Raw genomic sequence first — 16676 nt, forward strand, 5'->3', positions numbered from 1 at the left:
GATCATCTGTGACTAGTGCAATCTTAACCTTCGCCTCATTGATCCTTTTTAATTAATTGTCTGTAGTTTCTTTCAGTTTCATTTACTGTTCATTGATCAAAAGATCTTCCTTCAAATTTGTACTGTAAAGGCAATCCTAATTGAATTCTTAAAAAAAATGTTCAACTCTGCTATCAAATCCAATTTCTAAACTATCAGTTTACTGGCCTCTGTTAAGTTTCACATGGCTTGATTTTTGGTCACACCATTATTAACTGCTGTGGAAGTTCAAATAATCTGTTATTGAGAAGTACCATAAATAATTCAAGCTCATTCCTAGGAGTGTAACCGATAAATATATAAAAGTGGTCACATGGCAATATAACACCCTGTGTCAATCTTGGAATACAGGGCTTTAATAAATATTGAGAAGCAGCCAGCTGAGTTCTCGATTGGATGATGTTTATAAAGGATGGGATGGTAAGTTGGAGAACATGTTGGTAACCACTAAGACTGATAAGTTTGAAGATTTTCAGAAGCAGGGGAACAAAATAAGTAGGAATGAGTGATGAGTAATGTTTATCATGATTACAGAAGGGTGATAATTTTTGCATAAACTGAAAGTGTTGGCCATATGTTTCTTAACAAAATCAGTCAGTTTGCTGAATGGTCTGGACTTGCTATCACTTGTACAGTGGCATGCAAAAGTTTGGGCACCCTTGGTCAAAATTCCTGTTACTGTGAATAGTTAAGTGAGTAGAAGATGAACTGATCTCCAAAAGTCATAAAGTTAAAGATGAAACATTCTTTTCAACATTTTAAGCAAGATTAATGTATTATTTTTGTTTTGTACAATTTTAGAGTGAAAAAAAGGAAAAGAGCACCCTGCAAAAGTTTGGGCGCCCCAAGAAATTTGAGCTCTCAGCTAACTTTAACGAAGGTCTCAGACCTTTATTAGCTTATTAGGGCTATGGCTTGCTCACAGTCATCATTAGGAAAGGCCAGGTGATGCAAATTTCAAAGCTTTATAAATACTCTGACTCCTCAAACCTTGTCCCAACAATCAGCAGCCATGGGCTCCTCTAAGCAGCTGCCTAGCACTCTGAAAGTTAAAATAAATGATGCCCACAAAGCAGGAGAAGGCTATAAGAAGATAGCAAAACATTTTCAGGTAGCCGTTTCCTCAGTTTGTAATGTAATTAAGAAATGGCAGTTAACAGGAATGGTGGAGGTCTAGTTGAGGTCTGGAAGATCAAGAAAACTTTCTGAGAGAACTGTTCATAGGATTGCTAGAAAGGCAAATCAAAACCCCCATTTGACTGCAAAAGACCTTCAGGAAGATTTAGCAGACTCTGGAGTGGTGATACACTGTTCTACTGTGCAGCAACACCTGCACAAATATGACCTGATGGAAGAGCCATCAGAAAAAAACCTTTCCTGCGTCCTCACCACAAAATTCAGCATCAGAAGTTTGCAAAGGAACATCTAAACAAGCCCGATGCATTTTGGAAACAAGTCCTGTGGACCGATGAAGTTAAAATAGAACTTTTTGGCTGCAATGAGCAAAGGTATGTTTGGAGAAAAAAGGGTGCAGAATTTCATGAAAAGAAAACCTCTCCAACTGTTAAGCACGGGGGTAGATTGATCATGCTTTGGGCTTGTGTTGCAGCCAGTGGCACAGGGAACATTTCACTGGTAGAGGAAAGAATGAATTCAATTAAATACCAGCAAATTCTGGATGCAAACATCACACTGTCTGTAAAAAAAAAAGCTGAAGCTGAAAAGAGGATGGCTTCTACAACAGGATAATGATCCTAAACACACCTCAAAATTCATAATGAACTATCTCAAGAAGCGCAAGCTGAAGGTTTTGCCATGGCCCTCATAGTCCCCCGACCGAAACATCATTGAAAATCTGTGGATAGACCTCAAAAGAGCAGTGCATGCAAGATGGCCCAAGGATCTCACAGGACTAGAAGCAAGGAAGAATGGTTGAAAATTCCCCAAACAAGAATTGAAAGATTCTTAACTGTTACAGAAAGTGTTTATAAGCTGCGATATTTGCCAATTATCTTTATTGTCATTGCATAGTACAATTTGTCATGCACCACACACAAAGCCCAATACAGCGAAAATGAGTTTGCAACTCTCATACTCAATGCTATAAAACAACAAATAACATAATAAACAATAAATAAAATCAAGTAACCAGCCAGTACAAGCAATGTCCAGCAGTACAAAAGCGCAACTCCGATGCATGACAGCCAGTATTAAAAGTAGCAATATAACAAATTTACGGATGATTCTTGATCGATTGGTTCAGAGCAATTATAGCTCTGGGGAAAAAGCTATTTTTCAGTCTGGAAGTGCGGGCATAGAAAATCTTATAACGTCTGCCAGATGGAAGAAGTTCAAACAGATGATTGTAAGGGTGCTACAAACATCCTTACAGATGCTTGTAGCTTTCTTTAGGCAGCTTAAGCCGTAGGTGTCCTCCAGGGCTGGGAGCTGAGTCCCGACGATCTTCTGTGTGCTGGAGACGACCCACTGAAGTGCTTTCCTATCAGCTGCTGTACATCTGAGATACCACACAGAGATGCAGTATGTTAAGGTGCTCTCTATGGTGCAGCGGTAAAAAGTCACCAGCATCTGTTCAGGTAGACCAGCCTTCTTCAGCATCCTGAGGAAAGGGGGTGTTACTAAGTACTGACCATGCAGGGTGCCCAAACTTTTGCTGTGGGCCCTTTTCCTTTTTTGTTATTTTGAAACTGTGTAAAAAATGGAAATAAAAAAGTAATCTTGCTTAAAATATTAAAGAAAGGTTTCATCTTTAACTTGATACCTTTTGGAAATCAGGTCATCTTTTACTCGCTTAGCTATTCACAGTAACAGAAATTTTGACCAGGGATGCCCAAACTTTTGCATGCCACTGTATATGTACAATTGAATGGGAGACAGATAAATTTATCTAAATACCTGATGTTTCCAGTTAATGTTTCAAATATTTAAACAGCACCTTTGGTGCACAGTGGGGACTTTATTGAGTTGGAATCAATATGAACAGTTGTTACTATCTTCTCTTCATATATATTATAAACTGTTTTAATTTCTAAAGCATTAATTTAATCATAACAATAATTGGATATGACTGAGTTTTAATAATCTATATTTGTTTGCTTTCATTTTATTAGCGTCCCTTTGCTCTGTTGTAAAATAACCCTTATTTGGATTCCACTAGATTTATTAATGCTAAACGAATCTTTAAGCTATGCCAATTCTAATAAAATAAAATGAAGACTAATTTTAAAGTCATTACTTGGTTTTGTTTTCCCTAAAGAAAAGATTTTACAATGAGTTCTGTGAAAGCAGCATCAAGGTTTTAGGAATTGTGGTTATAGTTTCTTTAAGAAACATGATTTTATCTAACCAAGAAAACTAATAATTTCATCATTCCAAGCAAATACAAGCAAGCAGTTTGTAGGAGCCATGTATCTATTTATTGTCTGTTTGTAGGAGCCATGTATCTATTTATTGTCTGTATATAGGAGCCATGTATCTATTTATTGTCTGTTTGTAGGAGCCATGTATCTATTTATTGTCTGTATATAGGAGCCATGTATCTATTTATTGTCTGTCTGTAGAAGCCATGTATCTATTTACTGTCTGTCTGTAGGAGCCATGTATCTATTTATTGTCTGTCTGTAGGAGCCATGTATCTATTTATTGTCTGTCTATAGGAGCCATGTATCTATTTATTGTCTGTCTGTAGGAGCCATGTATCTATTTACTGTCTGTCTGTAGGAGCCATGTATCTATTTATTATCTGTCTGTAGGAGCCATGTATCTATTTATTGTCTGTTTGTAGGAGCCATGTATCTATTTACTGTCTGTCTGTAGTGTATTTGTGTTGCGCATCCTCACTGTGGGTTAAGATAATTTGTCACGTAGGTTTGGGTGGCAGTAAGAATAAGCTAATGTAGTCACCTGTTCACTAGCTTGGCAGCATAGAGAGGGGGTGAGTAGAGAGTACATATTTGCTGACTGCTCATCCTTGTTTGAATTTGCTCCAATTGTGCTTATCTTTGACCAGTTCTTTGTTTGAATTTGATCCAATATCTTTAGTCTCACTCATTTTTGTTTTACCTGAATTATGGAAGCGTCGAATGATTTTATTGTTGGTTTGTAATAAGGGATTCAACATACAGTCATTATAACACCTTGTATTATGTCTGGGTAGCCTCTAACCTGATGGCATGAACATCGTTTTCTTGAACTTCCAGTAATAGACCCCCCCCCCCCTTTCACTTCACCATTCCCCATCCCTTTTTCCCTCTTTCACCTTATCTCCTTGCCAGCCTATCACCTCCCTCTGGTACTCCTCCACGCTTTTCGTTCTTCTGTGTCCTTTTGTCTTCTATTGGATTCCCCCTTCTCCAGCCCTGTATCTCTATCACCAATCAACTTCCCAACTCTTTACTTAATCCCTCCTCATCCTGGTTTCACCTATCATCTTGTGTTTCTCTCTCTCCTCCCCCACCTTTTAAATCTACTCATCTTTTTGTCCCCAGTCATGCTGAAGGGTCTCGGCCTGAAACATCAGGTCTGCTGAGTTCCTCCAACATCTTGAGTGTGTTCATTATAACCATACAGATTACATTGCACTGCAGATAGACTGGTAAAAGTTTCACTTGTTTTTCAGTTTTATCAACCAAGCTTTCCTTCATTGGCTCAGTCTGTACTTCTTGCTGCCTTGGAGAAGTAATTAACATAACTAAGTGTCAACTTGTGCCCAGGTAATTCTCTCTTCTTCCTTCTCCCGTCTGGTAGCAGATGCAAAAGCCTGTGAACTTCCAACAGCAGGCTCGAGAACAGCTTTTATTGAACTGTTATTAGGCTCTTGAACAGACTTCTCATACATTTAAATGGTGATCTCTTGATTGCCCAGTCTATCTTCTCATAGCCCTTGCATTTATCTTCCAGTATTGCCCTTCCTCTGTAGCTGCACCAGAAAGTTCTGCATTGTAATTATGTATGGCATGATGTCTGGTTGGATCATAAATCTAAGGCTTTTCACTATATCTTAGTACATGAGACAAAAATATACCAAAATAATAAACAATTGCTCGAAACATGCAGGCATGCCTCTTTGTCTTTTAAGCCCAGTGGTTGAGTCGGGTATAGATTACCCTGTCGTAAATGTTTGTTTCTGAATTATGAATTACTACATAGTATTTTGCAACCAGAGATTTTTTGCTGAAATGTTGGCTCCAAACAACAGCAGGTTACTGAGCTTTGTTTTAGTGTGTCATTAAATACTCAACATCCCTTTGGACTGTCACGGTAGCGCGGTGCTGAGGATGTGGAGTCTGGAGTTCAATCCCACTGTCCTCTGTAAGGAGTCTGTCCGTCCATCCTTCCCATGTAATGCGTGGGTTTTCTCTGGTTGCTCCGATTTCCTCCCACAGTCCAAAGCCCTATAGGTTGGTAGGTTAAATGGTCATTGTAAATTAACCTGTGATTGGACTAGGTTTACATTGGGGGTTGAAGGCAGTGCGACTCAAAAGGCCTAAAGGGCTTATCTCAATAACAAACAAATTCCATGCTTACTTCTACTGAGAGCAGCTCGTGACATCTACAGCTGACTTCTCCCGTACTCCACCCTCCGAATCATAACAACAATGTGCTATCAAGTCGTTAAATCATAACTCCTGTTCTGAGCTAAATGTTATCAGCATGTTTTTGAAGAATTTATTGATTTTTGACTACAAGCAACAGCAGGTTACTGGCTTTGTTTTAATTTTGCCAATTTGACTGTTCCTGTAAATTCCTGATGCCTGGTGGGAAGGATGTACTCAAAGACTATAATGAAATGTTTCTCCTAAACTGTAGGGTTTTAAATTCCATCTTCAATTACAATCTTGTTACATCAATTTTTTCTATACATCTTAATCTTTTGTTAGACCTTTGTGACAATTCCTTTGGTGTTCGCCACTGGTGTTGTTTAGCTCTGTAAATGTAAAGGTCTTGGATCTTAACTGTCTGAGTTGCACTTGTTTAGTTTACTTTCCTAAATACGTGAGACAAATAGAGAATACGATTTCTCAGAGATGAAACTTAATTAAGCTGGCCTCAGAATTGCTCAGGGATGCAATTTTGGCAGTTATATACAAATCGTACCAGCTGGTACTGTACAAGCCATCTGTTTATATTGGCCATTAATCTGAATTTCAGCATTAAAACAGACCTCAAGTTTGTATGAGGCAACAGTACATGGCCTGGACCAGGCAACAGTAAATAGTCTGGAGAGAACATTGGTTAACAAGGGGTTTTGTTACAAAGATTCTTTATGGCAGTGAAGATTTAAAACTCCACAAACACAAGTTGAGCATGGAACTATATACAGTATGTAGTAATTGCTCCCTATGGTGGATGTTTAACTATACAGTATATTCAACTGATCAAGATACTGATTTGTTGCTGATTAGAAGTGCAATTACAAAGAAAGTACGGCAGCAGCTGTACTTCGTTAGGAGTTTGTGAAGACTCAGCATGACAACTAAAACTTCGTCAGACTTCTATAGATGTTTGGTGGAGAGTATTTTAACTGACTGCATCTCATCCTAGTATGGAAACATGAATGCCTTTGAATGGAAAATCCTCCTGAAATGAGTGGATTTGGTCCTGTCCATCATGGGTAAAGCCCTCCCAACCTTTGAGCACATGTACACAAAACATTGTCGCAGGAAAGTAGCATCTATCATCAGGGGCCCCACCATCCAGGACATCCTTTCTTCTTGCTGCTGCCATCAGAGAGAAGATACATGAGCCTCAGGACTCACACCACCAGGTTCAGGAACAGTTAATATCCTTCAACCAACAAGCTCTTGAACCAAACTTCACTCAACTTCACTTTATCATTGAAATGTTCCCAAAATCCATGGACTCACTTTCAAGGGCTCTTCATATAATGTTCTTCATATATATTGCTTATTTATTATTATTATTTATTCCTTTTTTGTATTTGTAAAGTTTGTGTCTCTTGCACACTGGTTGAATGCTCAGGTTGGTGTGGTAACGATTTTTACTTCTCATGTATGTGAAGGATGTAAGAAATAAAGTCAATTCATTCATTCATTCTATCGTTGATTCTGTTATCGCTATTATTCTATTTTGGATATATTGGGTATGCTTGCAGGAAGATGAATCTCAGGGTTGTATAAGGTACTTCAGTAATAAATAAACTTTGAAATTTGAAATAGTCTTGCCCCATCTGATGAAGTATGCAGACAGCACTTTGGATCTGTTGGATATTCAACTCAAAACTGGAGCAGAAACTGATCACACTTAATCCTCGGAGTCCTGAAAACATTTAAATGCTTGCCACTTTCCATAAATCCTGCAGTAGTTTTGATTTATGCAAGAAATAAATGTTTAAGATTTTCTTAATATTTTTAAAACCAAATCACTAAGAATATGTAATTCATTCATCTAACTATCCTTCTATTCATCCTGTGTGGAATAGGCCCTTTTGGCCATTCAAGCTGCGCCACTTTAGCAATCTTGTTTGAACCCTAACTTAATCACTGGATAAATTCATTTTTTGAAATTAGTTAGCCTGTCCGTTTCACTGATGATGAAAGTATTCTTCATTTCCTTTCCAGTTTCAATGTTTGCTTTTTTCCCCTTTAACCCATTGAGATTGCAGAAATAAAATTGAGGACTCCAAGTGCTCTTCTGTAATTAGATTTTGAAGATGTGTATCTTTGTATTGACTTAAGTAATGCATTCACTTCATAATTATGAATATGATTTGTTTATGTCTTATCTCTGTGGGTCCTACTAGATGTTTATTCATGCTTGAACTTACTTGCAAACTAATAGTGTCATTTCATTCCTTATGTTTGTTTAATGAAATTATGGCACTTTGCCAATGAATGTGTTTTTCTATCGTTATTTTGGACTCAAAGGGCCATTGAGTTTTGTGCATGAAAAAAAATCTTAAAAATATCATCAAATAAAAATGATTATATTCAGTTACTGTCTTTGGATTGTAAGGTGTAATGTTTATTGGTATAAGATCCACTTCAAATTCATGATGTTACCTCAAGGAATCATATTGTTAAAGATTATATGGTTGTAAATTGCTTCCTTTCATAATCCACTGATCAGGTTTTATGGCAGTGAACTTGAATTTAATTTCATTTACTATAATGGACAAGCAATGCTTAAGCAATAGATAGGGAGAGGACTGGAGAAGGTGGAAAAAGTTGCACATATTTTAGATCAGTTGTAAAGCAAAATATTTTGGATGTTGGAGATCTCAACAAAGCAAGAAAATGCTGGAAATAGTCAGCAATTCTATTGGCATCTATGCAGTGGAAAGCTGTGTAAATATATTGGAAATAATCAAATATTCTAATGAAAGTTTCTTGGCCTTAGTGAAATGTTTATCCTTCAATGTTTTGGTGCCCACAGATACTATATGATATGCTGAACATCCCCAGCAAATTGATGTTTTTGACCAAAAGTATTAAATGAACCCCTGCACATTTTTTACTGTTTTTCTACACGACTTCCAAAATGTGTTGCTGTTACTTATTCCTGTCCAAATATTTCAGTGTAATTTGCCAATTTTGTAGATCTTTGCATTTGATGGTGTTTGCAAATCTTAAGGAGCACATTGTAGTACTAAAGGGCATCTCAAGGGTTGAACCATGATTTGCTTCTTCAGAACATGCCCAGCAGTCATGCTTAGACTCAACGTAATTTCGCAAGAGCCTTTCCTTTGCCTACAGCAACATTCTTTTAGGTTCTGCCATGTGTGTCCTTTGTAATTGTATTCAAATCTGAATTCTTCTGAGTTTAAGGCCTTGCTAGTTCTATTCAACCACTTTGTCACTTATTTTTGCTGTTGCTCTATCAAGAAATAATTTGGTGACCAAATTGATTGTGGTGACCTGGTTAATGGTAGAGAAGAAGCGAAATGATGCGATATCTGTGTAGTTAAGGCTCTTTTTGACTCATGCATTTGCTAATTATTGTCCTGATCTATTTGCCTCATGCATTTATTGGAGGGATTCTGTGCCAAACAGTGCAACGAGAATGCCTTCATGATAGCTAGCTACAATTGGATTTAATCATTTAGATTACTGTCAGTTTTCTAATGTGCCATGTCATATGACATAGGCAATCATAGTCTTTGACCATGATTGTTCTTGGGAAATTTTTCTAAAGAAGTGTTTTGCCATTACCTTCTTCTGGGCAGTGTCTTTACAAGGTGAGTGACCCTAGCCATTATCAACACTGTTCAGAGATTGACTTCCTGACATCAGTGGTCACATAACCAGGACTTGTGGTATACATCAGCTCCTCATATGACCTTCTACCACCTGCTCCAATGGCTTCACATGACCCTGATTGAGGTGGGGAGTGCTAAGTAGGAGCTACACTTTTCCTAAGGGTGACCTGCAGGTCAGTAGAGGGAAGGCGTGCCTTGTACTTCCTTTGGTACTCACCTAAATGGGTATTGAGCAAACCCTAATAGATTAAACATATTTATCAACAAATCAAATGTTAACTTATTTGTGTGCGGAGTAAGTGGAAGTTGAAAGTTCTCTTGGAGTAGTCTTTTGTGTTGATATTAACTTTAATATTTAGTGTAGGGTTATTAATGTTTGGTCCATTCAATGCAGTGACTGTTGCATTGGGTTAGTACAGAATAGGGACTTTATGAAGTTTGGAGATCCTACACACCAGAGACTGCTGCTCATCAAGCTACAAGCTTAAGGTGCTTTGGAAGCTTATTAACATTTACTTTATTAGGTAGAAAATTGGCATTTGGAAGATAAGCAGCGTGAAAGCTTGGGAAAAAATGGGCAAAAGTGGCGTGTGTTTCTGTGCAATAAACTATAGAGTTTCTGACTTAATAATTAAGGAAAGGCCTTAACTAGTAACTCGGCAGTTATGTTACTTCACCTGTTACTGGTAAGGCACTTTTCAAGCTCAGGATACTGGTATTGCTTGTAACATTTAAAAAAAAGTCTCATCTTTTGGAGCAGGACAGATATCACTGACAGAAACCAATTGAAATGAAAAGAAAATATGAAGAAGAGAGATGCCTGAATAAAATTCATGAGTGGTTAGGAACCAAACAGAATCAAATTCATGAATTCCATGGGGAGCTGTTTCTGAACCCCAACTGCCCCGAAACAGGATCACTGGTGTGCACACAGCAGGTTGACTGGACGGTCTTGCCAGAGGTGTTTTAAAAAATTATTGTAATACATTGCAAGAATAGTTAGTAATGAAAACAAAAGTCATCATCTTTGGAAGATCTAATTTTAAGTATTTTGAATGTGTGGGTCATTGTATCATTTCTGGAAAGTGAAAAATGATAGCCCTTTCTGACTGAAGTACAAATAAGAAGTAGGATTGATTCAAAAGTCCAATACATGTTTGAAATGCTGAAATATTGTATCTCAGTGAACTTTAGCAGCAGAACAAATTTGATCATTATGCAGTAGCAACAGCTTCAACATGTGGTGTTAATGTTAGACTTAAGATTTTAAACCTGGTCAAAGAAGAGAAAATACTTGATGCACTAATTTTATACAGTTCTGAAAGATGCATTATGGAGATCTTTAAAGAGAAATTTACACTACTGCCATGTATTAATATTATATACTGTACAAATGATATATGGCACTTCAGGAATTAATGGCATGTTTCAAACTAATAAATTGATTTAATATATTCAAATTTATTCTGAGCACATAATAACATTGTTAATAAAAGTGCATTGTTTTCCAAAGTTGTTAATCAAGAACTGAGGGATTGAGTTTAGGAGCAGAGAGGTAATGTTGCAGCTAAATAGGACCCTGGTCAGACCCCACTTGGAGTACTGTGCTCAGTTCTGGTTTCCTTACTACAGTAAGGATGTGGAAACTATAGAAAGGGTGCAGAAGAGATTTACAAGAATGTTGCCTGGATTGGGGAGTGTGCCTTATGAGAATAGTTTGAGTGAACTTGGCCCTTTCTGCTTGGAGAGTCGGAGGATGAGAAGACTTAATAGAGGTGTATAAGATGATGAGAAGCATTGATCGTGTGGATAGTCCAGTGGTGAAGGTGGAGACGATACCGTCTTTTAAGAGACTCCTGGATAGGTACATGGAGCTTAGAAAAATAGTGGGCTATGGGTGATCCTAGGTAATTTCTAAGGTAAGAACATGTTCGGCACAGCTATGTGGGCTGGAGGGCCCGCATTGTGGTGTAGATTTTCTATGTTTCTATGTAACTGCAGATTCAAGACTGAGTGAAGGAAATTTAGGTTAGCAGTTGGTAGATATTTTTACCTGAAGTTAGTGAACAGCTTGATGGAAAGGTCAGGGAGAGGAAGAGTTGTTAAAGAGAAGATACTGGACTCCTAGAAGTTATAGGATATTGTAAAACAAGGGTTGCTATTAGACATCCATCTTGACACAGTACTGTATCTGCTGAATTTTTACAATTGTGATAGGGTTGAAAATTGGGGGAGAGTATTTCTTCCTTCCTGACTACACATTATGTTAGGAAAGGCTATAATTTAGTTTTTTTCATTTATTTGCTGTATTGTCCATGTGACAGAATGAACTCTCTAATGAATATTTTTACCTTTTCAGAGAAAAGCAAGACTGACTGTCTTTAGTGTGATTCATTAAAAACCATTTGTCATCTATCAATGGTATCTTTTTAACCCAGTACAGAGCATTGGGCTCTGTTCAGCAGAATATTATTCATCCCTTTGAAAACTGCCCATGACCTTTTAGTTTACCTGTGGAGATTTCAGATCCTTAGGACTTCCTATTGCAGCACCCTCTTCAGGGGTTCTCTTACATCTGAGAACAAAGTTCACTGAGTCAGATTAAATTGTTCTTTCTGATGCCGAAAATTCAAATTGGGAAATAAAGTAGAAGGTAAAAATGAATTAGAATGGTAATTCACAATCACGAGAAAGTCTGCGGATGCTGGAAATCCAAAGTAACGCACATAGAATGCTGGAGGAACACTGCAGGTCATACAGCACCTTTAGAAAAGAGTAAACAGTTAATGTTTTGGGACCAGACCCTTCCTCAGGACTGAGAAAGAAGAGGGAAGAGCCCAAACAAAAAGGTGGGGGAAGCAGAAGGAGGCTAGCTGGAAAGTGATAGGTGAAGCTGGGTGGGGAAGGTAAAGGGCTTGAGAAAAAAGAATCTGATAGGAGAAAGGGAAGGAGGTAGGGATCCATGGAGAAGTAATAGGTGATAAGAAATGAAAGATCAGAGTGGGGAATAGAGGGAAAGGCAAGGGGGAAATCGTTCACTGGAAGGAGAAATCGATATTCATGCGATCAGGTTGGAGCATATCCAAACGGAATATAAGATGTTTCTCTACCCTGAGGGTGGCCTCATCTTGGCACAAAAGGTGGCCGTGGATTGACACCTTGGAATGGGAATGGGAATTTGAGTTAAAATGTTTGGCCACCAGGGAGCCCTGCTTGTGGCAGATGGTGTGGAGGTGCTTGATGAAGTGGTCCCCCAATTTATGACAAGTCTCACCTACATAGAGGAGGCCATGTCAGGAGCACTGGACACAATAGATGACCCCAGCACTATACTGGACGCAAAACAGAGGTTGAGAAAGATATTAAGGCCAAAAATCTAGATAGGTATCCTGAACTGTATCAAAAAGTTGTAGGTTATAGATGAATGTGAAAAAATTGATTCATAAGTCATTGCAACATTTTTTAAGACTCAGCTGGTAATCTTGACAGCCATCTCTGTGTATATTACAAGGGAAAGAGGTAGATTTACTCAAGTAAGGCATAAACATTTTTCAATATTCTTTTGGAGGTGTGAATTATTTTCAGTTGCACGTGAAAAGCTAATGTGAATCCTACCTTCTACAGTGCTGCTGAACTGCAAATACTGGAATTCGATGAGATGAAGGGACATCAATATATTTCCAGGTTGGGGTGGTGTATGACTGGTAAACTACTGATGATATTCCCATGTGCCTGCTGGTCTATTTGCCCTTCACTTTTTATAGTGATGGAAGCTGCAAGTTGCAGTTAGAGTAGCCATGTTGTACATTTTGCAGATGATCAACACTGCAAGCAGAATTCTTGTATTGTATGAAGGGAATAAAGTGTCATGGTGGTGCATGGGGGTTTTCAAGGAGCCTTCTTTATCCTGATCTTTCCGTTAGTCCTGACGAAGGGTCTCGGCCCAAAATGTCGACAGTGCTTCTCCTTATAGATGCTGCCTGGCCTGCTGCATTCCACCAGCATTTTGTGTGTGTTGCTTGAATTTTCAGCATTTGCAGATTTCCTCGTGTTTGTTGTTTATTCTGAATGGTTTTGAGTTTCATGAGTGTTTTGGGAGTTGAAATTGTCTGGACAAGACAACAGTATTCCATTACACTCATGAGATGTGCCTTACAGATGGAAGACTTTGGGGAAGACCATGAAGGGATTTAAAGATAAGAATATGATTTTAGATTGGATGTGTTGGGGGATATGGTCAAGAACCTAGGGAATATTAGAGGTGTTGAAGAGTGTACAGTAGACTTTATGGAAAGTGATACAATAACAGCCATTTGGTGAAAGGTATTTGCAAATGGATTTTTTTTTTCATTGCGATCTCCACAAATCTGTAGCATCTGAAGTACTGAAAATGGAAAATGCACATTTTTCTTCCTTTTTTGTGTCAAAACTGGGAAGTATCAAATAGCATCTTAACTATAAGGTTTCTGAGCAATAGCAATTAAACTGAAGTTTTCATATACGCTATGTTTTGAATGGAGTAAAAATGACCATTGAGTCAATGTACAGATTTTGCATCATAAAAAATCTTCAGCATGCAATGCAAATATATCTGACTTCAAGCGATTAAAGTTTGACAAACTTGCTGTTGCTGGATCGTACATTCTTTCCTGTGGTAGTGTGTGGGCAAGGCTGTTGGGAGAAAGCTGCATTGGGAAAGTGCAAGGTTCGAGCTGGGTGTACTGTACTTTACTACTTGCTATACTCCAGGTGACTGGATGAAATTATGCCAACTAAAGACACTGTGCTTCTTATTCCTGGATAACCGGCAGTGATGTTGGATAAAATGTGCCTTTTCTGTGAAATCTGTGGACACTGCAGAAGGGCTGTAAGCTTTACCAACCCCACTAATAAAGACTGTTTTAAAATAGCCTTGAATGACCCTATATTTATGCAATTATTCTTGATCTCTGATAACTTCCTGCAGTATATAGGAGGAAAGATAATGTGGCTGAAAATTAAATTTTTTGTCTGTGATTTGCACTATATGCTTAAAAACCATGTGGTACGTTATCACTCAAATAATATTTTCTTTAATGAACACATGACAACAGATCTTCGTAATAATTACAAATTAATTTTGTCTAGTCTCGGTTTTCAAGATCTAAATTTCATTCCTCACATTTGCATCGTCTGAAGTATTGGGGTTAACTCCCAAAAATCCTATTATGTATGTAATTACTGGCTTATTGGATGTTATCTAACGTGACTATCTCTATTTTCAGCTTGCAAATGCAATGGACATGCAAATGCTTGTCATGCACAAAAAGGAAATTGCTTCTGCACCACAAAAGGAATCAAGGGAGATCAATGTCAGTTGTGAGTATTTGAAATTCCCTTGATTGATATTATTTTAATGTTTTTTTCAATTACTATGTTTAAAAATAACATAGCAATTATACTAGCTTCGGTGATCTATATCTGATAGAGCTCTGAGAAATGCAGCGAAATAAATAAAAGCTCAAGTCACGACTATGCTTTAGTAATCTGCGGATTGAAAATTAAATGCTCCTAGATGTAGCAGAATAAGGCATATATGTTTGCTAACCCTGACATAATATTGTTATGTTTTGCATTAATTTATTCAATTTTTTTCATGCATTAATTCAATAATTTAAAAAATGCTAATGACAACTATCATAAAATCATAGAATTGTACATTGTGGGCACATCCCACTTGACCCAACTTGTCCATGCCGAACAGTTGGGGTCCTTTGATGTATTGTAACTGTAATTGAAGTCATAAGAGAGATACTGAAACTGTTGATATAGAGATCTTCATTCATCATAACAGGCAGACATTCTTCTGGAGACCCTCTCAATAGAGGCCCACAAACTCAAAGTATAGCATATTCTTATACCCTTAAGATCAAAGGTAACCTGAGGGGATTCAACACAATTTCATTAGTTACAGTGGCATTGTTTACTTCAATACTTCGGGTTGACAAATGGTTCCTTTGAGGTACCTATTTGCGGTAGAACATATTTGTATTGGAAAGGTACATCTGAAGGTTCAAACGGCTTTGCTGGGAGAAATTAATTATCACAAATATTCTAAAAACATCTAACGACAGAGAGCTAGGCACCTAACTACTGATAGAGCTAAATTAGCGTTCCCAACTGGGGGTCCACAGACCCTGTAGTTAATGGTAGGAGTCCATGGCATAAAAAAGATTGGTACCCTCGAGCTAAATAATGGTAATAGTCTGGTCTGCAGGCTTCCTTGAACTTGTTTACAATGGTACAGATTACTTAAATGCATTATTGAAACCCTGGATTGATGCAGACCAATTAACATAATCCCATAGTTTTAACATTTGGCTGCTGCATATGTAAGCATCTCATAGTCATCACTTGCAAACCATTATCTCTTAGTGTGTATTACACAGATCCCAATGTCTATTTGCAAAGGTCTGCTTTTAAGTACAATTTATTGCTTGCAATTTACAATTTATATTAAGAACTAAAATTGGTCCTTGTTTGAATAAATAACTGCTATATCCACATAACTCCAGAACACTCCCTAACACACTCTTCCTCCCATCACGCAGTATGGTTCTATGTCTCTCTCTTTGTAGAGTAACCCTAATGCAGAACATAACCTACATGTTGAATCAAATGCCGAGTGATTCAGTTGTGTGAGAAAGGAAATAGGTGGTGACCTGATTTAAACAAGTTGGTGAACGTGTAAGGGTTTCAAGTTAAGGTGCAAGTTCAAATACAGTGCTCCTATATCAGTAGAACTTTATCATGAAGACACTACATCCATGCTGGTTTTTCTTTTGCCCATCTATACTAATCTCTTGCCTGCATTTGTACCATTTCCTTTTATTTCTTGGCAATCTTGTGACAGTTTAAATGCTGCTGTAAATGAATAATTGTTTGCTGTTCTATCATCCCAACTAACAGCAGGTCTCTGATATCCACAGCGTTGCCAACCTAGTTATCAGTGTGTTTTTTTTAGAATGAGAGCTAATTGTCCCTAACCATAGATTTGTTCTCGTAATTCTGGATGTATGCGAGAAGGAAATGTTAAACCATGTCTTCTTTTTAGTCACTGGTTAAAATTTGAAGGAATTGTTATGGATATTATTAGGATCAGGTCAAAGTAAAGCCATAATTTGCGTGAGGACACAAACCACTGGGATGATAGTACCAAGATGAGTATAGTATTATGGAGTTTATGGGGTACCAATGAATTATACAAAGGGAAGTGCAGTTTATTTTAAACCAGTACACTGAGTGAGTTGCAAATAAATCAGAATCAGAATCAGGTTTATTATCACCAGCATGTGACGTGAAATTTGTTAATTTAGCAGCAGCAGTTCAATGTACTACATAGTCTAGCAGAAAGAAAAAA

At 37.7% G+C, this 16676-nt stretch overlaps 1 protein-coding gene across 2 annotated transcripts in view; it reads left to right on the plus strand.

Annotated features, from left to right (window-relative positions):
• The window catches only part of atrnl1b (attractin-like 1b), a 984325-nt gene that overhangs the window by 332196 nt on the left and 635453 nt on the right, over positions 1-16676 (plus strand). For both annotated transcript variants that reach the window (XM_073027827.1, XM_073027826.1), the window contains exon 20: positions 14542-14635. In XM_073027827.1, coding sequence (XP_072883928.1) covers positions 14542-14635 — 94 coding nt within the window. The remainder of the gene's footprint in view (positions 1-14541; positions 14636-16676) is intronic.

The sequence above is a fragment of the Hemitrygon akajei genome, chromosome 23 (assembly GCF_048418815.1).
Source record: "Hemitrygon akajei chromosome 23, sHemAka1.3, whole genome shotgun sequence".
Lineage (NCBI taxonomy): Eukaryota > Metazoa > Chordata > Chondrichthyes > Myliobatiformes > Dasyatidae > Hemitrygon > Hemitrygon akajei.